The sequence below is a fragment of the Sus scrofa genome, chromosome 2 (assembly GCF_054392235.1).
Source record: "Sus scrofa isolate SSC_HxYL_T2T_F1_AM1 chromosome 2, Sscrofa_HxYL_maternal_Yorkshire_Landrace_v2.0, whole genome shotgun sequence".
Classification (NCBI taxonomy): Eukaryota; Metazoa; Chordata; class Mammalia; order Artiodactyla; family Suidae; genus Sus; species Sus scrofa.
This window is the reverse complement of record NC_139384.1, coordinates 93,171,558-93,198,871: the sequence shown is the minus strand read 5'-3', so window position 1 is coordinate 93,198,871 and position 27,314 is coordinate 93,171,558. Positions and strand designations below refer to the sequence as shown.

Here is a 27,314-nt window from a genome sequence, read left to right as displayed (position 1 = left end):
TTTGGACTATTAACATATTACCATAACAGCATTTTGGTTTTTTTGTTGGGGGGGGGGTTGGCCCCGCCTATGGCATGCAGATGTTCCCAGGCCTGTGATCAAACCCACACCACAGCAGCCACCTGAGCCACTGCAGATCCTTAACCCATGCACCACAAGGAAGGTTCCTTAACATCAGTTTATATTGGTTGAAGTGAACATTAGACATGAGTGTTCCTCTATCAAACGACCTCCTTGTCCTATTTCCTAAGAAAATTTATCATCAGTGACACGGCCTGCTTATAGCAACAGCAGAGAAAATGTTTTATTTACAAGGACAACCAGTTACCTGGAGTTTTTTGCAAGAGTTTGATGTATTCACCTTTTAGTGACTTAGAAATCATCACAGCCATTATTAATTAAAAGAAAAAGCCTGCAATAAACATTAGAGCATCTTTGCTAGAAACTCATTGACTTTGGCAATGGTAGATTTAGTTTTAACAAAATAAGAAAACATCAGCAAATAAAACTGCATCAGGAGTTTGCTTGGTGATTTGAATCCAAATCAAAGCTTCCCTGCTAATAGCTTCAATTTCTCCTCTTGCAAAATGGGAGTAATATCCATTTATTATGCCCTCACTGGGAGCATTGTGCCCTGAAATTTTATAAGGCAATGAGCCCTAGGAACTTTCTTTTACTAAACACTCCATCCATAGCTCAGCAGAGACGTATTTTCCCACTCAAGGGTATTTTTGCTACCATAAAGCCTCCAAATCCTGAACTCCTTTCTGATACTGTCACAGTAGACTGGGGGAGAAAGGGAACAAAGCTACTTCTATAGTTTACAAACTAAACCATGTGACACTTTCTTTAGTTGGGAGCACACACACGTAAAGTAAGAGGTCTCCAAGTCTTCAGTGGGAAGCATATCCAGATAGAGGTCTTACTTGGGAGTATATTATTCCAACAATGTGTGCCTGAAGTATTTTAACACTGATATTCATAAGTGAATTAATAATTTTCTTTTGTGGGGGAGAAGAGAGTATCAATCAAGTTAGGCTGGGTTATGCTGCAATAACAAGCAAGCCCCAAATTTCAGTAGCTTGGAGTATCACAGAGTTAACTCTTACTCCTATTAAATATCCACTGTGGGTCCACTGTATCTCTTGTCATCTTCCCTCTGGGATGAAGTGGATAAAACAGGTGATCTGGCACATCGCTAGTCTTCATGGCAGGAGAAGAGACACCTAGTGAACCATGAGGGGGATTTAAAAGTTTCTGCTTCTAAGTGGCTTGATGTCACTTCTGCCCTTATTTTATAGGCCAAGGCAAATTGTATAACCACATCTGACCTCCACAGGGTGGAGATATGTCAGCCTACCACAAAAAGGAGGGCCTCAATTGCTAGAGGCAAGGCAGATGTCTGTGGCTTGAAGAACTACAATCTGTCCCCCAGGAGGAGCAGCAAATACTTTGAACAACAGCACAAACAGAAGTTTGTCAGGTCTACATCGGTATTGCGCTGGCTTCAGAAAATAACGTTGGAAGTTTTCTTCTCTAAGTTTTAGATCAGTTTAAATACATTAGAATTTTCTGCTCCTTGAAATTTTGAAAAAATTTACTAATACTATGAGCCCAGAGCTTCTCAGATTACCTTCTCAATTACTTCCCTATGCAGAGTTCTGTTTCAATTTTCTGTCTCTTTGGAACCTGTTTTTGTTCATTTATATTTTCAAGAAAAGCATCCATGTAATCCAGCTTTTTAAATATATTTGAATAAAGTCCTGTCAAATACTCCTCTAAGTTGTTTAAATTTCCTCTGTATCTATGGTTACTTCTTGTTCCCTGTGTTGTTGTTTTTTTTAAAGTTTTTTCTTTTTTTTCCAGTTTTGTCCAGCTTTGTTATAACTGACAAATAAACACTGTATCTATTTAACGTATACAGTGTGACAATTTGATGTATGTATACAGTGATTACTACAACCAGATTAATTGAACATATTCATCACCACAGTTATGACCTTGTTTCTAATTGTGTTTAATCTGTATTAACTTTATACAGTTTAGAAATATGTATTTGCAAAACAGTAATTTTGATAGAGATAGGAGTGGTACCAACCCCAGCACTGTCATAAAGATTAAATAAATTCATACATGTAAACTGGTTGAGAACTGTGCCTGGTGAAGCATATTATTATTATTATTGTCTATAATTTTCAAGTTTTGATCACCCTTCTATTTACTGTTAAAGCAGAATTACACAAGGTCCTCTTCACAAGTTGACCATAGAGTTTCCTATCATTGAGAGTGCACTTACCTGCAAGGTCTTAAACAACTGGTAATGTACTCAACGAGACAGGTAAATAAGACCACTAGGTTATATTTATATGTATGGGTAAGAATGTTATGGAGTTCCCGTCGTGGCGCAGTGGTTAACGAATCCGACTAGGAACCATGAGGTTGCGGGTTCGATCCCTGCCCTTGCTCAGTGGGTTAACAATCCGGCATTGCTGTGAGCTGTGGTGTAGGTCGCAGACGCAACTCGGATCCTGTGTTGCTGTGGCTCTGGGGTAGGCCAGTGGCTACAGCTCCGATTTGACCCCTAGCCTGGGAACCTCCATATGCCACGGGAGCAGCCCAAGAAATAGCAAAAAGACAAAAAAAAAAAAAAGAATGTTATGTGTTATGGTAGAAAATCATGTGTATGAGCTCATCATATTCTCTTAGAAATTATAGAATAAGGAAATTGAAATATGCTACTGTCAAAAAATTTCACTGCAACTATCTCTTTTTTCCATCTCAATTCTTTGTTATCACCTAGATTTTTTTTCCCACTGAAAGACAAGAATGGGTTAGGCAGCTAAGCCCCAAACTCTTTTATCCTAAGGGGACAACAGTAAAACAAAAGAATCTGACCACTGCTTTCCACTCATTTCCTATGAGGAAACTGCTTTTGACTCAGGGTGTTTTTTGGTTTTTGTTTTTTGTTTTTTAATTGGGACAGTTTGTCAAGAATAGATCTATTAGAAGTTCTCCAGTGGCACAGCGGGTTAAGGATCCAGCATTGTCTCTGCAGCAGCTTGGGTCACTGCTGAGGTGTGGGTTTGATCCCTGGCCCAGAAACTTCCATATGCCAGAAGCATGGCCAAAAAACAAACAAACAAACAAAAGAACAGATCTCTTAGGACACCTGAAACCAATATAATTTCAATTATATCTTAATTAAGAAAAAATCTTTAAAAAATCTTAAATGTGTCCAATATTTTGTAGTAATGTTTCTAGAAAAATAGCCAGCCCTCATTAAATTAACACAGTTCACATTTTTAACCTTTTGGTCAATACAGTCATCACACAGTCACAACTAACATAGTTAACCTGAATGAAAGAAAATCTGCATTTATATATATATATATATATATTTAAAGACATAATTCTATTTTAAAATTCTGTGGCAATGCTAATGATCCATGGGAACTAATATCTGACTTTCATGAATGTCTTATCTGTATATACTGCAAATCATACTATTACTTTCAAAATGATCGTAAACAGTCTTGTCTTGTCAGTTACACCCCTTATTTTACAGTGTATGCACTATATTTATTTTAAAAACATCCTTTATAATGGTATAAAAGAAAACTTTAACTCAACCTTTAAGTGATCCAAATGATGTTAATAATCAGAAAAGCTAAGAAAAAGCTCCATTTTGCCAAATAGTGCAAGGCAAAAAAAGACTCTCCATAATCACAAACATGTGAAAACACAGTAAAGCAGGTAAGATACCTGCGTATATAATTTCATTTATTCTTCCAACAATCCTGCAAGGGAAGTCCCATTTGATAGATATGGAAGCTGAGGCCCAGAGCACCTGGGACTTAGCCAGGATCATATAGGTCACGTTCATTCCATTACTCTACATGGTTGAAATTTTCAATCTTTAATTCAACATGGGCCATGATTAAATTTTATTACTGGCTAGCATCTAATAATAATTATAGAGAGTTTTGTCTTTTTTTTTTTTTTTTTTTTTTTTTTGTCTTTTCTAAGGCTGTACCTGCGGCATATGGAGGTACCCAGGCTAGGGGTCAAATTGGAGCTGTAGCCACCAGCCCACGCCAGAGCCATAGCAATGCGGGATCTGAGCCACGTCTGTGACCTAAACCACAGGTCATGGACACGCCAGATCCTTAACCCACTGAGGAAAGCCAGGGATCAAACCCGCAACCTCATGGTTCCTAGTTGGATTCCTTAACCACTGAGCTACGACGGGAACTCCAATTATAGATTTTTGGACCCACTTTGTCAAAGTAATGGTAACCAAATATCTTGGTCGTTTTCTAAAATAACTCACCTTACTACTTACTTATCAACGCCAACTTGGTTTCAGAGAAAATGCTGTGGAGAAGGTTTCTCATGGTTTTCGAAGTAATACTGCCACCTCGTGGGCTAATGGTGAGCTACAGTAAGTGGTTCTAGTGCTAGGTTTCAATTTCAGCTGATTAAAATTCTCAATGGGCAATAAGACCAACTTCCAGAAATATTTTTGAGTTGTAGCTCTCAGAAAAATGAAATATAACCATTTCATCTTGTACACAATAACTACACTTCTGCTTTCATGTAAACTGCCAAGCTTGATCCAACAAGCATTCATTCATTTCGTTCAATCATTTAGCACAATTACTAAGCACCAGTTGTGTACTGTGGAGAAAGAGGAATAAGGATGTATTCCATGTTTCTAGAATAAAAGACGGTGTTGAATATGTATTCTTGAACCAGATTGCCTGAGTTCAATTCCCAGATCTGTCACTAACGGTGTGATTTTGCACAAGTCACCTAAACTTTGTGTCACTTCAGTGTCACCATCTGTAGTGGGAAAATAGCAGTCCTTGCCCCACATGGTTACTAAGTATCTGGCAGAATACAAAGTACCCAGGAAGAGGAGAAGATCTTCAAGGAACACATCTTGGAAGTGATACTGGTGAGTGGAGCATCAACTGAAAAGGCAGGTAGCATTTCCTTAGATGAAGATGAGCAGCAGGATGACACTTTACCAAATGAAGACTTTGGGGTGGGAACCAATGATTTCCTCTCTAGGATTAGGATATGATGCACAAGTGGAGAGTGAAATGAAGAACAGCAAGAACAATGTGCTCCCACTTGTTTAGAACTGAGGGTGTGCAGACACTGCTATTTAAAGACGTGTAAATTATTTGGGGAAGAATATCGTGTGGATTGCCTTCTTGATCCTCCATCCTCCTCTGGATTGCCTTCTAGGTCGAGTTGCAGAGCTGGAATGTTAAAAAACACATTTCCAATGTTCCTGTTGTGGCGCAGTGGAAACAAATCCAACTAGTATCCATGAGGATGCTAGTGCGATCTCTGGCCTCGCTCAGTAGGTCGGGGATCTGGTCGTGAGCTGTGGTGTAGGTCACAGACATGGCTTAGATCCCAAGTTGCAGTGACTGTGGTGTAGGCTGGCAGCTATAGCTCCGATTCGACCCCTAGCCTGGGAACTTCATATGCCGCAGGCGTGGCCCTAAAAAGCAAAAAAACAAAAAAAGCCATTTCCCAGATTCCTTTGCAGATAGTGCTCTGGATGCAAAATTTGGGCTCCCCCAATTAGATCTATTCACTTGTGCTTAGGAAGGCAAGAGGGAGGAGAGGCCGCCTCTGTGTGTTGTTGCTAGCCAGCTCCCTCCACAGTCCTCCAAGGACTCCTACGCTATTCCCATGCCCCGCATACAGCTGTTCTAACAGTAGGGTAGGTGGGCCTCAGTGCTGCTTCCGGACCATTCTACCCCACTCCACCCAAAGAAAATCTCACCTTTGACCTTCATGCCATCTAACCAAATGCATAATACTCTACCTTGTTGTTTGCCACAGCGCACAGGGCCACTCGCCATCATTTCTTGAACATTGTAGTTCCAGGCTCCCTGTCACTGCTTCCAGCACAACTCCTGTGCTAATTCTGGGCTTTTTCACCGAGTGCCTTTCATGTCTCTAGCTCACCACCTCTGATACACAAACCACAACTCTTCAGCTCCACCTAAAGCAACAGTCCATCAGCCCAGCTATTTTCACTGTCCTCACTCCCTCAGGATCTCATTTCCTTACTTACCAGCTTAGAGACCACAGTCCATCATCCAGGCATTCATACAAGTCTCAGCAGCACCCTAGTCCCTTTCTCAACTACTCTGCATTCACGGATGAAAACTTTCAACGTTGGCTAAGTCTGTATCTCAGCCTAACCTACACCCGCATCCTCAGAGCTGAGCGTAAATAGAGAAAAATACGCAATCATGCTGATTGGCCCATGGCACTAACTTCATTGGGGCCCTGAGTGCTGCTGGTAGTGCTTTTCTAGTCCATCCCTCCCCGCAATAACAACAGCGAACAACAGAAATACTCCAGATACTTTTACAGGCATTAACTCAATTCTCACAACCACCTTAGGTGATTTTGTTTGTCTGATTAACACATGAAGAAAATGAAGTGCAAAGTTAGTAAAATAACTTGCCCAAAGTCACATAGCTAGTGAAAGCTGAGCCAAGATTCAAACCCAGGCAGATGGCTCCAAAGTCTGAGCCCGTGACCTCCTTGGGAGTATTTCGTATTTTCTGTTCTCTCCTCAACCTTTCAACACCTACGACCTCCTCCTTCTCCAACCTCAGTTTCAGTTGGTTATTCTGCCTTTTCCAACAATGGCACCTAGTAAGGACTTCCACAAACTCCCAACTAATTGCATCTATGCCATACATTCTGTTGTCCCTCCTGAACTATGCCTGAACTACTCACTTGCCATCTAAGCCAACCCTTCCCTTTGTGCCCTCAGCCCCCTCCCCTCCCGAGGACACTGTCCCAGCAACTGGCCCCCTTCTCTCCAAATCATCAGTTTCCCCCTCGCTACAGATTATCCCCACCAGCATACATTCTAATTCCTTCCAGTTTAAATCTTAAATGAATAATGCAATTGAAACATTTATGCTATGTGAAAGCCCGCAGGCCCCCAATTCCTAAATTCTATGATTCCATTTGTATAAAACTGTACCAAATGCAAACTAATCGGTTAATCTATTAGTAAATCAGTGTCCGTCTGAGAGGTAGAGGCCTAGCTAGGGAAGATTTACAAAAAGGCAGGAGGAAAGTTTTGAGGGTGACAGACATCATCTTGCTTGCAGTGATGGTTTCACGGATGTAGCTTTTAGCACAGCAATTAAACCTCATAAAAGTCATTTAAAAAAAAAAAAACCAAAAAACAAAAAAAAACCATCTTGACTCGACATCCCTCTAGCCACTGTCTAATTTTTCTGCCCCCCTTTACAGTAAAAGTCCTCAAAAAGCTGATTAAAGTCACCATCTCCAATTTCTACCCCCATCCCTTGTGACTTTACTACTCTCCCCTCCCCTGTGCCATGTCAACTAATAAACCAGCCACTTTGCTATCCTGAACTCACCATGCATTCTTCTGTCTCAGGATCTTTGCCTTTTGCCCCTAAGTATCAGTGACCCCTCATTTCCTTCAGGTCTTTGCCCAACTGTTGTCTCAGTGAGGACTTCATTCACTCCTCTATTTGCTTTTTATTTTGGGCCATCCCGTTGCATATGGAGGTCCCGGGCCAGGGATCAGATCCAAGCTATAGCTGCCATCTAAGCTACAGCTGTGGCAACACCAGATCCTTAACCCACTGTGCTGGGCTGGGGATCGAACCCACATCCCAGCACCCCCAAGACACCACCGATCCCACTGCACCACAGTGGAACTCCTCCCTCATTTCTCTTCTTAAAACCACAACCCACCTATCCGCCTCTTTCCTCCAAAGCAGTTTCTTGTCTTTCCTCTGCCTGATTCTTACCATTTACATCATCTGGCCCACTACATATTTTTATTTACTGAACAGGTACATCTCCCAAGTAAAATATTAACTCCAAGAGAACAGGGATGTTTGTCTATTTTGTCCATCACTGCAGCCCCAACACCTCTAAGACGTTTCAATAAGCACCAGGATTAGTTTATCAGTGTCTTTGGAATCACTGGGTTGTACATAAGAGAAACCACTCACATTCACCTAAGCAAAAAGAATTTCTTGGAGGCATTCCAAAGACTCTTGTGGACCCATAAAGGAAGGAGGTACATATGAAGGGAAACAAACCATTGAGAATAGGATGGTTTCTCTTCTCTCGTCTGACCTACAAAGGCAGGATGGCCTTGTCAATATTTTCTCTGAATCTAAGTTTCATTCTCCTTTCTCTCTGCAGACCAGCTTTTTCTTCTCATCACCCAAATAAAGCATTCCCAGCCTCCCACCTTTCCCCAGATCAAGAATTTGGTTATAAATCCCGATCATAACTCCTTGCTTAAAGTGGGCTTGAACCAGGTGAGTCAGTTAACTACACCCAAGGGAATAGGCATGCAGCCTACTTTCCAATGTTTTTGAGTGTCTGAAAGGGCATTTGTTCAAAGCAAAGACAACTTATAGTTACTTAAAAGTATTTTTAAACTTTCCTTAAGCTTTTATGTTTAACTTACAAATATTCTATTCAGAAAACTAGTATATTTCAATAATTAATGGAGTTTTTAATTAATGTTTGATAAAGTTAATCTAAGTGGAACAGACTACATTTCTTTAAACAATCCCATTTACAATCCAAAGTCCTTTAAACAACTTAATAGCATTTATACATTTAAGATATTCAATTTTCTTATAAATAGCACTTCAAATGCTTGACCCATCAAGCAAAACCCTCCCAAGTACTTAACTCTCATAATAAATTAAATGTACAGTGACTTTCTACACTATCTGGAATATTTCTATATTTCTGCAGGCTTAGTAACATCTTAAAATACCTTTCAATGAAAATTCACAAGAGTTCCCATCATGGCTCAGAGGTAACAAAACTGACTAGGATCCATGAGGATCAAGGTTCAATCCCTGGCCCTGCTCAGTGGGTTAAGGATCTGGTGTTGCCCTTAGCTGTGGTGTAGGTTGCAGATGCGACTTGGATCCCATGCTGCTCTGAGCTGTGAAGCAGGTTGCAGATGCGGCTTGGATCCCGTGTTGCTGTGGCTATGGTGTAGGCCAGCAGCTACAGTTCCAATTTGACCCCTAGCCTGGGAACTTCCATATGCCATGGTGTGGCCCTAAAACGACCAAAAACAAAACAAAACAAAACAAAAAGGCAAAGAAAATACACAAGTCTAAAAATCCACTAGGCATTTTAATTTGGAACTGAAAGCCAATGTTACATATTGTAATATGCCAATCATGTTCAACTAGTACTTCAAATAGTAAATAGTACGGTTTGTCCCAATGAATATAAAAACTATTCCTGTACTTAACACCAAAGAATTAATGGGTATGGGAACTGTTTCCTAGCCTTTTTGAAAATCTGTAATGATTACTTACGTTATCTAAACACAGCAGAACTCAGTGAAGTTCTGTTAAAGAGGATGAGTGGTTATGGCCCCGGCAGGCAGGCTAAACTTAGGGAATTCAAGGGTGAGTTAACTACTGCAGTAAACTCAGTGATAAATGAGAACACCAACCTTGGATGGCTGTAGTAAGAATCAAATAAAATAATCCCTGAGAAAGCCCTTGTCATATGTTACACATCTGATGGCAGCTAGTTTTTGATAGAATTTCAATTTTCATTTTTACTAGTATATGATTATCAGCATATTTACGAAATTACATTTTTTACTTAAATTAATTCTTGTTAACATGAAGACACAGTTTATGGCTTTGGCTAATTTCATAATTATTCAGGAAAGCAAACTCCTACTTTCTTTTAAGCCACTGGCTCTATCTACATGATTATTCAAATCAGTTCATGAAAGGGAAACCAGACCCTACGTTAGAGCATACACCCTTATTAGAACACAAGAATATCTTTTTCTGCTTTAAAAAAATATATCAGAATTCACAGAACTGAAATTTTAGATTTCCATTACAAAATCTTCCTTTAACTAAGGGTTCTTCTAGCCTAAGACAGTCCTTAGAGGTAATTAACTACTTCAGGTGGGACAGGAACTGAAGGAGGGTAGAAAGGGTAGCAAGTATAAAATTAGTGTGCCAGGAGTCACAAGCCAGTGACTATCCATCAGGAATTGATACACTGCAGAAAGTCAAGAAGACAATAGGAATCTCTTTATAAAAAAAAAAAAAATGTGATCTACATCCAACTTTGAAAAATACAACCCTTTTCCAAAGCAAGCTACTCTGGCTTGGGGTTCTGAAACACAAAATGATGTAAAGAATAGGGGGGAAAATCTAAATAGAGATCAGAGAAAAGAGTTTTCCAGGGCTAGGTAGCTATAAGATAAGCTCCAAATATATGGATATAATATAATAAAGGCTAAAAGTCTATTTGTCATAAGAGAAACGGAAAATTTTACCATTTCCCTGATCTGAAGCAAGTTGGAAACCTGGTAGAAAGGCTGCAGATTGAGGGGAAGAGGGAAAACACGGTCCAGAAGGTCCACCTGCAGCCCTTGTTCTGAGAAGCAGTCAAGATTACAGAAGGAAAAAGAAAACACCGGCTGGCGAGCACAATTTTTAGGTATCAAATCTGCCTCATCGCACTCTTCTGAATCCATGGCAAACTAGTGTCAGTTATTCAGAGCTGGCTACCAGTTTGCCACACTTGGAACACATTTAGTCCCATTACCAGCTGAGGTGATCTGGGATAAGTGATGAGGGAGCTTCAAGCTCAGCTGGGGCCTAGGAATCCCAAGAGCAGTGATTAGAGTGAAGAAAGAATTTATGGGTTGCCATCTGTCTTGTTGTTGTTGCTTTTCCAGGATAGAAGGAAAAAATAAAGCCCTGTTCCTCTGGCAGGATTCCCAGTTGAAACCCTCTCCAGAACTCTGGATGCCTATTCAGACACTGAAACTGAACTCTGCTGGATTAAAACGAATTATCAACTTGTCCAAGATGGACAATACACTATGACTAAAACAACTGAGATCTTCCAGCTGAAGATGCCATGAAATAATTCAAAATATTACATGGAAAATCCATGTTTTAAAACAGGTTCTTATTTTCCAATCATAGTCTCTTCCATAAAAATGCTTCTGTAAATAGTTTTTTAGAATGTATCAAAGAAATTCTCTTCACAATAGTTAATGTATCAAATCTGTTCCAAGTTAGGAGTTCTTATGGGTCCTGTTAAGCAGACGCTATGATTCAATCCTCTTGTTCTCTAGAAATCCATCAGGTGTCTGCTGCAACACAGAAGTGCTTTCTTTCCTTGTCATGGTAGCAAAAAGCATATCCATCATCCCCAAGGTTTCTAGTAGTTCTCTTTGGTAATCAATTTCTTTTTCTACAAGTCCTTGAAGTAACAAAAACTTTTTATCAACTACAGGTGACTGACCAATCACAGGTAGATATATATCTAGAAAAAGAGAGAGGAAATCCATGAATTAGAAACATCTTTCTAAACAATATATGAACAGCAATATTTAGAGAAAGTACAAAAATATTAAATATAAAAGACGTTGAAAAATCTGTACTTACAATTTATATTTTACATAAGGTAAATAATCCATCTGAATAAATGTATTTCAAAAAGAAACAAAGAAAGTACAGCACAGAGGTTCCAACTTGTTTTCACTTTTCCATTAAAAATTAGTCATGACCACTGTCGGTATTTAAAACTTTCATATTTTTTATTTATATAATGATTTTTATTCTTTTTTTTTTTCTTTCTTTTTTCTTTTTGTCTTTTTGCTATTTCTTTGGGCCACTTCCGCGGCATATGGAGGTTCCCAGGCTAGGGGTCGAATCGCTGCTATAGCCGCTGGCCTACGCCAGAGCCACAGCAACGCAGGATCCGAGCCGAGCCGCGTCTGCGACCTACACTACAGCTCATGGCAACGCCGGATCGTTAACCCACTGAGCAAGGGCAGGGACCGAACCCACAACCTCATGGTTCCTAGTCAGATTCGTTAACCACTGCGCCATGACGGGAACTCCCTATTCTTTCCATTATAGCTGGTTTACAGTGTTCTGTCAAATTTCATTTATTTATTTATTTATTTATTTTTGTCTTTTATCCTTTTAAGACTGCACCCACAGCATATGGAGGTTCCCAGGCTAGGGGTCAAATTGAAGCTACAGATGCTGGCCTACACCACAGCCACAGCAACACAGGATCCGAGCTGTGTCTGCCACCTACACCATAGCTCACAGCAACACCAGATCCTTAACCCACTGAGCAAGGCCAGAGATCCAACCCGAAACCTCATGGTTCCTAGTTGGATTTGTTTCCCTTGCGCCACGATGGGAACTCCTCAATTTTCTACTGTACAGCAAGGTGACCCAGTTACACATACATGTATACATTCTGGTATTTAAAACTTTTAATTTATAATAACCCTAATGCCAGCAACTGCAAATCAATACACTGTAAACATTTTACCCCATTTTAAAATGCACTGATTTATTACCATTGTTTATTTTCTCCATGAAATCTTTACTAGAAATGGATAAAACATGGTATTTCAATCTAATGATCTCCAAATTCGATTTCATTATTTGACACCTCTACTTTTGCAGATATGCTAGAATTCTTCCAAATTTGAACAACTACTTACCAATAACTATTTCAGCAGCATTTATCAAAACAGGAGCAAATCTTGGCTGAGATAGATTCCTACAAAGCAAAAATTCTGTTTACTAAAACCAGCCAACTTTAAAAAAAAAAAAAATCCTTAAAACTTATTAAATTGTTGTCAGTCTCTACAAAGCTCAAACTGAAAATAAATTTTTAAAAACTTTCAGATGCAAAATACATGTTCCATAGACAGAAAGCATACCTTATCAAAAAATTAAGGACACGACTGATCTCCTTTTCATCTCGACCTGCAAGGGCATTTGCAAGGACTCCTCTTCGATTTAGCTCCTTTATGATGGAAACTGTAATCTCAGGCGTCTTTATTGTACAACTGGGCTGGAAAATTTTTCAGTTAACATGAGCAGCAGATAAGACAACACAAGAAAAGAATCACAGTCTTGGAATGCACTAACAATTACCAAATTTAATTAGGTTTTTCTTCCTAGTTTTGAATCATGGTAATGAAAAAGGCAAAAAATAAAATATGGAGTTCTCATCATGGCTCAGTGGAAACAAATCTGACTAGCATCCACGAGAACATAGGTTCAATCCCTGGCCTCCCTCAGTGGGTTTAAAGGATCCAGCATTGCCATGAGCTATGGTGTAGGTCAGACGAGGTTTGGATCTAGCATTGCTATGACGGTGGTATAGGCCAGCAGCTACAGCTTCGATTCACCTGCTAGCCTGGGAACTTCCATATGCCTCAGATGCGGCCCTAAAAAAGCAAAAATAAATAAAATGATTTGTTTAAAAATTAGCTCCTTGTAGGTTCATCAACTGTAACAAATGCACCACTTTGGTGGGGAATCCTGATGGGGGGAGGCTATTTATGCGTGGGGCAGGAGGTATATGGGAAATTTACATATCTTCCCTTCAATTTTGCTGTAAACCTAAAACTGCTCTTTAAAAAGTCTTAATCACACACACACACACACACACACACACACACACACACACACACACACACACACACACCCCCCCCTCACTCACCTCAAGGACTCTATCAAGTGCCTTAGAGATGCGAAAGTTTTTCAGATCCCTGTCATACAATTCTAGGTGCTTCTTTGATGGCCTGTTGATCAAAATGTCATCCTGTATTCGAAAGTAAAATTGTAGAGAAAAATCATTATCCATATAGAGCTTCATTCAAAATAAACTTCTTCATAATGGTATTTTTTCATAATTCCAGTGTCCTTGAACACTATCATAAATAATGGTCATATATACCCATAATGTCAATTAAATGAAAATGGAATAATTTGCCAAATCAATGCTTTCTTAGTGTCATATGATTTTAACTCACGAGACACATACCACACCTCCATTCTAGACAAACGTTACTCACTTCAATTCTTTTTACATGGTAGGCAGGGTTATTTAGTAGAAAGAGAAAACAAGACTCAGAGAAACTGTCATCTAATCCCAATAAAGAAATCCTAGATCAACCACAACTTCTTTATAGTGCCGTCTTCTCAGATGCCAACGGAGAATTATCAGCTCTGCTCTTTTTTGGGTTGTTCAGAAGGTCACATCAGAGAGCAGGTGAAGGAATGGTTTAGGCACCATAACACTGATATGATTCGGGGCATTAAGAAGCAGTTCTTATTCCCCAGTACTCATTAACAATGTCCCCAATCTAGCAATCTGGAGATAAATCTCAGGTAGAAAAAAGCAAAATGTAGTTAAATACCACATGAACTATACTTTTCAGTCATGTACAGGGATGAAGCTAGCTACTCTAAAAAACTTCACCTTTAAAAAAAAACCATGAGGAGTTCCTGTCACGGCCCAGTGATTAACAAATCCGACTAGGAACCATGTGGTTTCGGGTTCAATCCCTGGCCTTGTTCAGTGGGTTAAGGATCTGGCATTGCTGTGAGCTGTGGTGTAGGTTGCAGACGCGGCTCGGACCCCTCGTTGCTGTGGCTCTGGAGTAGGCCAGCAGCTACGGCTTCGATTAGACCCCTAGCCTGGGAACCACCATATGCCGCGCGGGAGCAGCCCAAGAAATGGCAAAAAAAAAAAAAAAAAGACAAAAACAAAAACAAAAACAAAAACCATGAAATATACAAGTACCTGTTGTTTCATGTAATTTTTTCCTTTAATAAAAGTTCGATATGCAGGCCTTCTTCTCCTGGAAACAGACTCCTTCTTTGCTTCAGACTTCCGATGTTTAACACTCAGTATTCCATTGGTCATTCCTACAACTATTGTTTCATCTTCATGCTAATAGCAATTGGAAAGATAGATGAATAGTTCCTAATTCATAATTCATCTTACTTTTCTTCAAAATACCATTTATAATGTGTTTGCCACTTATTCATACTTTTACCAAGAGTTCCATTCAGATACAGATCCCCTGCTGAACAATGATCTAAGCAAAAAGTTAGAATAAAATCATTTTTTCCTCCAGGATACTATTACATTGACAGAACTTACTATATTTGGAAATTATCACTGGCAGTTTATTTATTAACAAACTGTCAATAACTGTTTAATAACAGTTAATGACATCTTGGGAAACTTTCAAAATAATTTTTTTCCCCACATCCTCTTGCTAGAAAAAGAATTATGTGGTGGCATGACTTTCCACAATCTGCCAAGAAAATATTTTGTGTAGCTTTTCCTCTCCCAATCCAGATTTCAATACCACATACTCAAATCTACTCCTCAATGGCTCATGAAACTTGACAATGAACATTCCAGAAAGAGCGGTTAACAAAGAAAAGGAGCTATTTCATTTTGTTGCCCTCTCCCCCCCACCATCCCATAAAACAACTTAACTTCCTGGAGCCTTGAGTTAAATATGTTAAAAAGAGATTTATCAGAGTTTCCATTGTGGCTCAACGGTAATGAACATGACTAATATGCATGAGGACTCGGGTTCGACCCCTAGCCTCGCTCAGTGGGTTAAGGATCCAGTGCTGCTGTGAGCTGCAGTGTAGGTTGCAGATGGCAGCTCAGATCCCATATTGCTGTGGCTGTGGTGTAGGCTGGCAGCTATAGCTCCGATTTGACCCCTAGCCTGCAAACTTGCATATGCCTAGGGTGCAGCCCTAAAAGTTTGAAGCTGTACGGTGAGTGGAACCTAAATCTGAATTCATGCTTACTGAGACAAATCATATTACTCCACCAATTGTCTTAAGCCAGTTATCTAAGGTGGCAAAAGGAAAATAATACTTATTCAAATACAAAGATAAACCCTAATATTCTATTTTAGTTTTAATAACAGGAAAGTTAGTGAAAGCTTTAAAAAAACTAAAACTACTTACTGCAAGTGCAAGACTCAAAATTGAAGCTGCATAATCAAAACTGTGGACCACTTTGTAGGAAGTTGTGCTATATACTTTCACCTTCCTAATGAAAAAGAAAACTTTGTTACAAATCATCTTAGAAATGAGTATAAAATGTAAAATTTCTATTTTTTGAAAATTCAAAATAGAAATATTAAAATTTATGCCACAATGAAGAAAAACAATAATTAGTAATATTAGGTACAAATTCATCACTGCATCTCTTTTAAAAATGAACTGTTGGAATTCCCATTGTGGCTCAGTAGTTAACGAACATGACTAGCATCCATGAGGATGCAGGTTCAATCCCTGGCCTCGCTCAGTGGGCTAAAGGATCCTGCACTGCTGTGGCTGTGGCGTAGGCCAGCAGCTGTAGCTCTGTTTCAACCCCTAGCCTGGGAACCTCCATTTGCCACAGGTATGGCCCTAAAAAGACAAAAAAAAAGAATACAAGTTAGGATATATAGACGTACTCATTATAAGTATTTCAAAAGATACAAATACAAATATACAGTGGTGGTTTTAAAAGAAAACTACAGAATAATAGAAACTATTTTAAAAGATTAATGTCCATATGGCTCAGTAAAATTCCTCAAGTATATAAGTTACAGCAATAAATTATCGGAGAAAATAAGTCTGCTGTATATAAAGGAAAGGTCACAATTATTTTCAACTCAACAGATTTTTTTTTTTCATGGAAATCATTTGACAGAATATTTATTCTATCAGAAATGCCATAGAAATAATTCATTTCCTCAAGCAGTAAACTTATGTTCACTAAGAATGATCAAGAAAGGAAATTAAAATGCTAACCTATCCAGTGAGCCAGAGAGTAACCTCTGTCCAGAACTGCTCAGACATAAACACGTCACAGTTTTATGATGATTTTTCAAAGACACTAGCAACTGTCCTCCTTTTAGCACGTCCCAGACTTTAACATAACGACCTCCTATAAAAAGAAATAATCATTAGTTTGGTTGTGAGAAGATGTGAAAAGCATTCTTCACTAGACACTCCACAGCACAGAGGGGAGGGATTCCAGAGACAGACTGCCTAGTTTCAGTCCTGACTCTACCATTTACTGGGTGTATGGCTGATAATAATGACAGCTCCTACCTCACAAAAACCAGTCATGATCAGACAATTTCAGGTTTGTAAAGTACACAGAACCGCCTGGCAAAATAGAAAGGATGACCAAGAAAGAGTTTAAGAAAATTATAATAAAACCATTCTTCAAAAGTAATTTTGTATAACCATGGAAAATAATAATGTAGATTTCATTTCCTAAAAATTCTGTGAATCCCAACAAAACTTAAAAACTTCTAACTTTTACTCTAAGAATTAGAAAGAGCTTGAGAGTTCCTGTTGAGGCTCAGAAACAATAAACTCAACTCATATCCATGAGGATGTGGGTTCAATTCCCGGTCTCACTCAGTGAGTTAAGGATCCAGCATTGCCGTGAGCTGCAGTGCAGGTTGCAGATGTGGCTCAGATCCCATGTTGCCATGGCTGTGGCGTAGGCCGGCAGCTGCAGCTCTAATTCGAACCCCAGCCCAGGAACTTCCATATGCCATGGGTTCAGCCCTAAGAAGGAAAAAAAGGGGGGGGGCAGGGGAAGAATTGGAAGGATCTTTAAAGACAGTTTAATCCAATGATTTAAAAAAAATTGTTTTTAATACAGCATCTTTTCTACAAAATATAAAAGAAAAGTCTAGTAGATAGAATAAAAGGCTGGGGGATTGGGAATGGGAGGGGATCAAGTTCTTAACTATCTTGACTAAGAAACAGACCTGGAACCCAATTCACAGTCCCTGTCTCCCCACATGCAGCCCCTCATGAGAGAGCTCACAGTTTGAAACCACTCATCTAGTCCGAGCTCTCATTTTCAAGGGACTGCCCAAGTTAACACAATTAGCTCGTGACCTAATAGAGATTAGCATACAGATATCCATTCTCCCTGTTCAACTTGAACTTACTTTTTTTTTTCAAAATAACATTAAAAAAAAATCGGCAGATGATTGGATTCGGAAGATGTGGTATATATACACAATGGAATACTACTCAGCCATAAAAAAGAATGACACAATGCCATTTGCAGCAACATGGATGGAACTAGAGAATCTCATACTGAGTGAAATGAGCCAGAAAGACAAAGGCAAATACCATATGATATCACTTATAACTGGAATCTAATATCCAGCACAAATGAACATCTCAGAAAAGAAAATCATGGACTTGGAAAATAGACTTGTGGCTGCCTGATGGGAGGGGGAGGGAGTGGGAGGGATCGGGAGCTTGGGCTTATCAGACACAACTTAGAATAGATTTACAAGGAGATCCTGCTGAATAGCATTGAGAACTTTGTCTAGATACTCATGTTGCAACAGAAGAAAGGGTGGGGGAAAAAATGTAATTGTAATGTATACATGTAAGGATAACCTGACCCCCTTGCTATACAGTGGGAAAATTAAAAAATTATTAAAAAAAATAAAATAAAATAAAAATTTTGTATATGACCAAAAAAAAAAAAAAAACTGACATTTTATCAACTTATTTTAAAATCAAATAGGCACTGGGGGAAAAGAGAATAAAACAGGATAACCTATATTTGAATTTTATCATTAAGCAAAAAACAAAACAAAATCAGATTAAGTTACACACTACCTAGGTATTCTTCAATGTCAACATATTAATTTTGACTTAAATTTAAAAAGCCAATTTACTTCTTCCATTATAATACTGTAAATGCACTATGATCAACATAATTTAAAAAACCCACCTCAGCTCCAGCTAGATGAAAAATGGATCAAAGCCCCTTTGATTTCACATTATCTCCTCCTCCAACACTATCCAACACTATCAGCTATTTGCTGAGTAAGGCCACTTAAATCAAGAGTCACATAATAAGAAATAAGCCTGCTTCTACATCTGAAAGAACCGGTGTTTTTAAAGCTGCTGGAGATCTCTTAGGTAGGAATAACAGCAGAAGTACTACCTCGATTTCTGGGTTAAGTACATAACACAGGCTCTCAAGTCCTGAAATTTCAGATCTGCCATATACAACTTTGTCTTGGACAAATTAGTTAAAACTTTTACTTACTTCCTTGCAAAATAGAGAGAACACTGTCTTGTAGGCTCATCTGGGGCACTGGAGTACATCTACAATAGTCCAACATCTGGCTCATATTAGGTAATCAATAAATGATAACTGTTTGCCTGCCCCATTTAATAACTAAGCAAAATACTAGATATGCAATTCAAGTGCACGCTAATAAATTATAAAGATAACTGATAAAGAAATAGCTGAGTCAAAATGAACAATATTGGTGAAAGCAATTTTTGAAAGAAATACCTGCTGATACCAGAAGCCCTCCAGAGGGAAAAAGCAGGACACTCTCCACTGGCTGCCCATGCTCGACAGAGATAACACTCTGGTTTGTTCGTGCATCAAACATCTTCACAGTATGATCATATGACCCTAAAATATCAATTTTTATATTATGTGAGTTTTACTACTCAGAACAACAAAAACTGTGTGCGTGTGCATATTTCAAACATTTTTAAAAGGAGAAAAGGCTTAGATGAAATTTTAAAGACATATATAGACTCATGAAGATATAGTACTTCCAAATCCTCTGTTACCACTATACTACACTACACAGAATCTTAAATCATTTCTATCTTCAGACTGCTGTCACTACTGAATCTCCTTGGAACCTTTGCACAGGCACCCATTAAGACTGAAGTGCACTGAGTTCCCATCATGGCTCAGGGGAAACGAATCTGACTAGTATCCATGAGGACATGGGTTTGATCCCTGGCCTCGCTCAGTGGGGTAAGCATCTGGTGTTGCTGTGAGCTGTGGTATAGGTCGAAGATGCAGCTGGGATCTGACAAATGCAGCGTAGCTGTGGCTAGGCCAGTGGCTACAGCTCGGATTTTACCCCCACTCTGGAACCACCATATGCCGAAGGTAAGGCTCTCAAAGGACAAAAAAAAAAAAAAAAGACTGAAATGCTCTATCTTTGCTTTTTGGCTGCTAGAGGCTCTTGAAAACCAGAGTACTGATGTTTCCAAACACATCTGGAAAACAGTAAGAACAATCACCAAAAAAAGAAAAACTAAATAAAACAATTAGATAAACAGACTTCTCTTCCCACCCCTTCTGTTTTTTGTTTTTTTGGACTTTTTTTTGCTTTTTAGAGCCACGCTTGCGGCTTATAGAGGTTCCCAGGCTAGGGGTTGAAGCAGAGCTGCAGCTGCTGGCCTACACCACAGCCACAGCAATGGAGGATCTGAGCTCATCTGTAATCTACATTGCAGCTCACAGCAACACCGGATCCTTAACCCACTGCGTGGAGCCAGGGATTGAATCTGCGTCCTCATGGATCCTAGTCAGGTTCATTACCACTGAGCCACACTAAGAACTCTGAGACATATTCCTTCATAAAACTTTTTAAAACTCCTCTATACCAAGAGTCCTAAAACAATATTAAAGTATATCAATAAAATTACCAACTTCAGGAGGAGAAAAAATAGATTTCACCAACCTGTTACAAAGAGATCTGGGTTCAGTTTGCTAGCACATCCACATCTCACATAATCAGAATGTTCCTTGAATGTCAGAATTTCTTTAGAGTTTGGAATATCCCATAATTTAACTGTATAATCATCAGCCCCAGAAACGACATGATATTTGTCAGCTGTAAAATCTACTGTATGAACTGCTCTGAAAGATCAAGGATCAGTAAATTAAAAAGAAGAAAATTATTTCTGGCACCTTCTAAAATGAAACACCCTTTTCCTCCGAACAATAAAAAGAGCAGCTCAGTTTCATTAAGTGTAGGCAAAAATCATGAAAGAAAAAGAAAATGTTTAAAACAAATGTTTGTCCCCAAGGCAATTTAAATTTTAAATACCCCTCATACTATGAAGTTAATAAGAATAATAATAGCCTTAAAATTATATTTTCTAACATGTTAACATTTCTACTTAGCTGCTCAACAGAGAGTAAATGTTCCAAATGTTAGCACAGAGGTACTTCTCTCTAAAAAATTTCCAATGGATTGTTCTTTAAAAATTCTAAGGAAACTAGCCACTAAGTAGGATCATGTTAAGTGAATCTATTACATTCTAAATGTTTCACCAATAGACTAAGACTACCCTGATAACACACTATAAGAAACATTTTTCAACACTGTAAGTCAACTATATTTTAATTAAGATTTTTTTAATTTGTTTAAAAATTTAAAAATTAAAAAAAGAATATGTATGTATGATTAAGTCACTCTGATGTACAGCAGAAATTGGCACATCACTGTAAATTAACTATACTTTAATACAAAAATAGGATGGATGGTTTAAAACTTTTTTTTTTGAAATTTAAAATCAATAGCAAAAAATTTCAGCAATGACACTGGCAATCCCGAAACAAGTTACAATATAAAACCACTTTCGGAAGTTCCCTGGTAGCCTAGCAGTTAAGGATCCATTGATGTCACTGCTGTGGCTCAGGTCACTGCTATGGTGTGGGTTCAATCCCTGGCCCAGGAAATTCCACTTGCCATGGACACAGCCAAAAATAAATAAATAAATAACCCAAACCAAACCAACAAACAAACCAAAAAAAAACCCACTGAACTTGGCCATTTAATTTATAAAGGGGCAAAACATAAAATTCAAAAAGAAAAAAATCTACCTTTCAACTTGATTTCAAAATAAGAACCTCTAATATTTAGTCCAGGCCTTTGAGTTCTCATTAATAGTTGTGAGGTTGCCTTTAGATCAGTGGTTTATACCCTCAATGGGGACAGAGAACCGAGAAGTTAAAAAGCTATATATAGGACATCTCCCAAGATTAACATACATTTTCTAAGATGTCCCACACAATTCTAGGGAATTCATGAGCCCCAACAAACTGGACCATAGGACTGAACCAAGTTAAATACTCTGTGTTAGAACAACCAGGAAATAAAGTCCATAATGGTACATAATCTTCATGGAACTCCTCTGTTGTTTTTTCAAAGCCTGTAAAACCAATAGAGCCTACAACAAAACAAAAACACACAAAAAACAACTATCTGCAACTCCATGGTGATAGATGTTAACCAGATTTATTGTGGTGTTCATTTCACAATATATCCAAATACGAAATCATGTTGCACATCTGAAATTAATATAATGTATGTTAATTATACCTCAATTTAAAAAAAGGAATTGTCTCTTACTTAGTATGGCCTTCAAACTGCCTGAGGGGAGCCCTCCCACTTATATCAAAAAGCTGAACGCCACCATCTTCACTGCCAGCTATAAGCAGTCTACCATCCTGTCGAAAAGTAGCACAGTAGGCTGTGTCTTTAAATCGTGAAAAGGTTTTTATAGGTTCTTGGGAGTATCGGCCATAAATGTGAATCTACAACAAGATTAAAAAAAAATTTTACCAGATGGCTCAAGATCAGTAATAAATATAAACTACATTAAAAAAATAAATTTATATTTACCCTTGAAGAAGCTGTGACAGCATAATTATACGGAGGCTGTGGAGAAAAGTCTACTTTTGAGACTGCACCGAACTCCTTGATCTGAACAGGGGTCTTAAGAAAAAATAACATAGAGATTTAACAGAGCTACAACTGGTAAGACTTATGTAAGCATTATATACTTTCTTACTGACAATTTCTTTGTGTTCTTAGTAACACATAGTAGGTTATTTTTAATAGAGAAGTTTGAAGAAAACAAAAAAGATCCAAATCCCACTACCCAGACCATTTGTGGCCATTAAAGTAACCAAATATGTGGTTTGAAAGCCACAACGCACTTTCTCTCTTAGCTGTGGAGTTTTTAGTTCTAAGAAAAAGTATGCTTAAGCCAGCATACACTTAACCATGTATTTTTTTTAACCTGACAAAAGGATCATACCATGCAGGCCGTTCTGCACCTTGCCTTTTTTTCTTACTAACACAACTTAGCTAATTTTTCCTATGACCAATAGCTTTCCTATATATTATAAGATACATCATGGAGTTCCCATTGTGGCGCAGTGGAAACAAATCCCACTAGGAACCATGAGGTTTCAGGTTCAATCCCTGGACTTGCTCAGTGGGTTAAGGATCCAGAGTTGCCATGAGCTGTGGTGTAGGTCACAGACACGGCTGGGATCCTGCGTTGCTGTGGCTGTGGTGTAGGCCGGCAGTTATAGCTCTGATTAGAACCTCCATGTGCCGTAGGTGCGGCCCTAAAAAGCAAAAAAAAAAAAAGATACATCATAACACACTTTGCCAGTCCACTACTAACAGACAGGTTTTCTGTGATTTCTAATATTATAAGTAATACTTCAATGAACATCTTTATACAGAAAGATAACGTAATTTATACACATGTTCTGCAGAGTATATTCATTAAGCAAGTTCCAAGCTGTGGAACTTAAAGGCCAAAATGTGCCAGAATTGCCCTCCAGAAAACTAGCACCAATTTCCCTCTCTCAAGTAGCAATGATGATCAAAATTTTTCATTGGTGCCAATATAACACATGGAAAATGGTATCTAAAATGTCATCCAATAATAATTTTATTATCCAATAATTATCCCACTATTGTTTTAATTTGCATTTCTTTAATTATAAGTGAAGCTGAGGCTCTTTTAATATATTTATTGGCCACTTAAGTTTTTTTCTCTATAAACCTCCCTATCCCCAACTTTTTTCCATCTATTTAGTTGCTCATCTTTTAAAAAAAATAATTTGTTAGTCTTTGCAGATAGCCTGGAAGAATTAAATCTGCATCACTTCCTCCTTAGATTAGGAAAAGCAAAACACAAAAAACCCCTTTTTTAATATGAGATTCAAATTCTAAAATTTTAATTCATTTGGCATCGACTGATCACCTCTTCTGTGCTAGACACTTGCACGATTAAACTGATTAGGAAATATGGATTTTTATATAACTCCAAGAAAAAAAATATATCAAATTTTCCACCCAAACTGCAAGCCGCTGATAAGATTATTTTTAGTTATTAGTTCTCTACTAGAGTATCAAAAGTATAACATATGCTGGAGAAACTGGTATAAATGCAAAGTACTCCCCCTCATTATTATCTGTATTTACCTTATAGTTGTTCCAGTACAGTGTATCTTGAGTGATTTTTTCACCAAGTATAGGATATGTCTGGATCGCTACAGGTTTATAACCAGCCATACTTTCATATAACTGAACTGTTATCCAAGAGTAAACAGTTTGAAATTGATATTAGAAATAATTAAAGTGACTCTGCCTTATATCTGAAAAAGAAAATATTTTATACACATATTATTCACAAACTTGTATATAGTTCATCTCTATGCTGTGTCTTTTCAAAAGGCTATGTAGTAGTTTATAGATTACTGATCAGTAACCATTTAATTTAATACACAAGACAACTTAAAAGAGAGAGGAAGACCAGGAATACTGACTACAGGGCTACCATAGTATATTATCTACTCAGCTATACACAGAAGTGGTACACAAATGTTCCAACACATAACTGACCGATTCACAACATGCGAGAACAAATCTGACTCAGTCACCCAGTAGCCAAAGCAGAGAGAAAAACAACTGGCTTAGAAGGTTCATTTATTGACAACAGAAAATATTAAGGTGAAACTGCAAATACGATGTTTTCTGAAACTAAAGATGACATTTAATCTATAAGGATATAATCTAGGGACCTGACTTCCTGAAAGCCTAAAACTCCCAACAAGAAAACAAAGCTAATATTCTGATGTAGAAGCTTAAAACTAAGTTTAAAAATGTTTAAATAGTATGAAAGAAAACAAGAATAAAACAATTCTGAAATGAAATACAAAATTAAAGTGACAGCAAAAAAATAAGTCTTTTAACTGACAGGTAATTAAGCCAAAACATCTTTTCGGAACGATTCAGTTGCAAAAGAGATTCTATTATATCAGGGGAATGATTCCAGTGGTGCAACTCTCTACTCCCCAAAGCCTGAAAATGACGTATCAGTTAACACCAAAATAAATAGGGGCATCATATTTTCTCAAAGGCTGCTCTGGTGAAACATGGCAACCAATGATTTAAAAAGGAAGGGGAAAATTTTATGTTCACTGAAGTACCTACAATGTAAATAGGACACATCGTTTTAGGCACTGGGATGCAATGGTGAGTAAAACAGATGTGGTTGGTAACCTCATATACTCTTCATTTCAGCTGGCAATTGGCACCAGCTAGGAATGTGGAATTAGCCCGGACTTGTCTTTCGTTCTCACCTATAATATCCAAATAGCTAACAAGAGCTGCTGATTTTATCTCCCAAATCTTTTGAAACTTCATCATGTCCATTCCACCTGGTTCCACTGCCCTAATTCAGATTTTCTCATCTGCTGAAATAGTGCAATATAAGGTCTCCCTGACTTCCTCATATACCTTCCAAATAGCCATCAGAGTTATCTAACTACCATGCAAATCTGGCTTTGCTACAAAGCGCAACACTGCCCAGAAAAGCCCTTACATCCCCATGACATGTAAGGCTTGCTGTGATTTTGCCCTTGCTTATCTTTTCGACCTCACTTCTTGTTATTCCCTTAACACATCATGCTCTTTCTTGTCTCAGCGTCTTTATTCATTTGTCCTCTCTGGCAGGAATGACCTCTTTCTACCTACCTCCCATTTATCATTTAAAGGTCAACTCAAGCATCACATCTTCCATCCCCCTCCTAAGCAGGGTCAGGGGCTTGTCTTCTATAATCCTACTTGACCGGGCATTTCTGTCAATGCACATAATCACATTGCATTGTAATGAACTCTTTTCTCCATTACACTAAACATTTCATGTACTGAAGATTAAAAACAAGTGCTCAAAGAATATTTGTAGAAGGAAAGGGAGCACTGTGCTGGATTATATGGGAAACAAAATTAAAATGACAAGTGGTATCCATTACATGAACATTGCTATAGAGTACAATTCCACAAACTTCTTCTGCAAAAGGCCAAAAAAAAATTTAGCCTTTGCAGGCCAACAGGTAAAATGGAGAATATCATGTAGTTATTTACATAGCAAAAAAGAATCCCCTGCCCTTTTTAACTAATGAACCCCCACTCCTGCAAATAATTATGAGTACATTATTTGGTTTATGAATGAAAGGAATGGGATTCTTTGGAGGAGGGGGATAACATTTCATTTACTTTGGCTCAAAGTTAGTGTTTCCTATCATCGAAGAGACTGCAGATATTCCTCTATAAAAAAAAATCAGTCTTGGCTTACTGACTATCCAAAAACACTGTGCCACATCCAACTAGTGGGCCTTTGCTGACACTTGAACACACAGTCTGAGTTATGCATGTCGGCTTACAGGCAGATTTGTAGTATTTACAATAGTAACTACTACAATACTACAGGATTCTCGATTGGTTGAATCCACGAGCAAACAACAGGATATGGAGGAACCTAGATAAGGAGGAACCCGCATATGCGGGCTCACTCACCGTTATCCCTCCGGGGAAGATCAGGGCCCCTAAATCTCCCCCTCACCCGCAATGTTCGAGTCAACTGTATAGGCAAAAGAGTACATAACTCTGCTTTGAAAGAAATAGTTTAAAGCTTTAGAAAGAAAAAGTGGGGAGCAGTAGCAGTGGTTGTCAGATTAAAGTGAGGAACAGCATTAGAGACAGGGCAGGGGGAGCGAGACAGCGCAAACGCATGGAGTCAAGAAATGATGTGAAAATGAACAGGAAGAAAGTGATCAGGGATAGGTTAGAACCTGAGAAACAGACTAAATGAAAAACAGGTACTACAACAACACAGTGAAGAACATCAAATATATGCTCTAAGTAACGTATAGGGAACTGAGCGCTCAGAAGAGATTTTTTAACTCTAACTGGATTCCCAAAGAGATTCAAAATATGTGTTTCAGCTGAGCCTTTAAATATAATATTAAAACTCATTAAGCACTTAAGGCGGGAGCAACGGCCACGGGGAAGAGGGCGGGCACCAGTAGCTGGGAAGCTCATCAGTCAAGACAGAGACGTAATTCTGCCCACTGCCTTAAAGGGTGTGGATTACTCCAGGGACTAATAAAAATGAACAGTAGGAGAGTGGTTATTGCAGAGGAGGAAAATCCAGGTCGAAGCTAAACTGCGGGGATCCTGAGAGGCTGATTAAGCTCAGCCATTCCGCGCAGACTAGCAAGCTCCAGAGCAGCATGCTATGATACCAAGGAAGGCCTGATGTTGAGTGTGAGCTACCCTCATTGAAAACCGGCTTCACCTACCTCCGAAGGGCCCCGACGGTCCGCTGAGACACCCTGGCCTCCAGGAGAATTTCCCGGACTCCGCCAGCCCCCTCCCTGGACTATACCGGAGCACTTGCGGAAGATCACGCGGACCCTTCGGGGTGCTGCCGAAACACACCGCGAACAGAACAGCCCGGCGTGTC

General features: G+C 38.6%; 1 protein-coding gene across 1 annotated transcript; it reads right to left on the bottom strand.

The window, feature by feature from the left end:
- Positions 1–9,610: 9,610 nt before the first annotated feature.
- UTP15 (UTP15 small subunit processome component) lies at positions 9,611–27,311 on the bottom strand. The gene is given in 13 exon segments (NM_001243205.1): positions 9,611–11,373; positions 12,575–12,633; positions 12,797–12,930; positions 13,585–13,686; positions 14,671–14,820; positions 15,867–15,951; positions 16,701–16,836; positions 19,240–19,365; positions 20,438–20,616; positions 22,115–22,299; positions 22,388–22,480; positions 23,990–24,162; positions 27,151–27,311. Coding segments are annotated over 12 exon segments (1,557 nt in total). The 5' UTR covers positions 24,080–24,162; positions 27,151–27,311; the 3' UTR covers positions 9,611–11,155.
- Between the last annotated feature and the right edge of the window lie 3 nt (positions 27,312–27,314).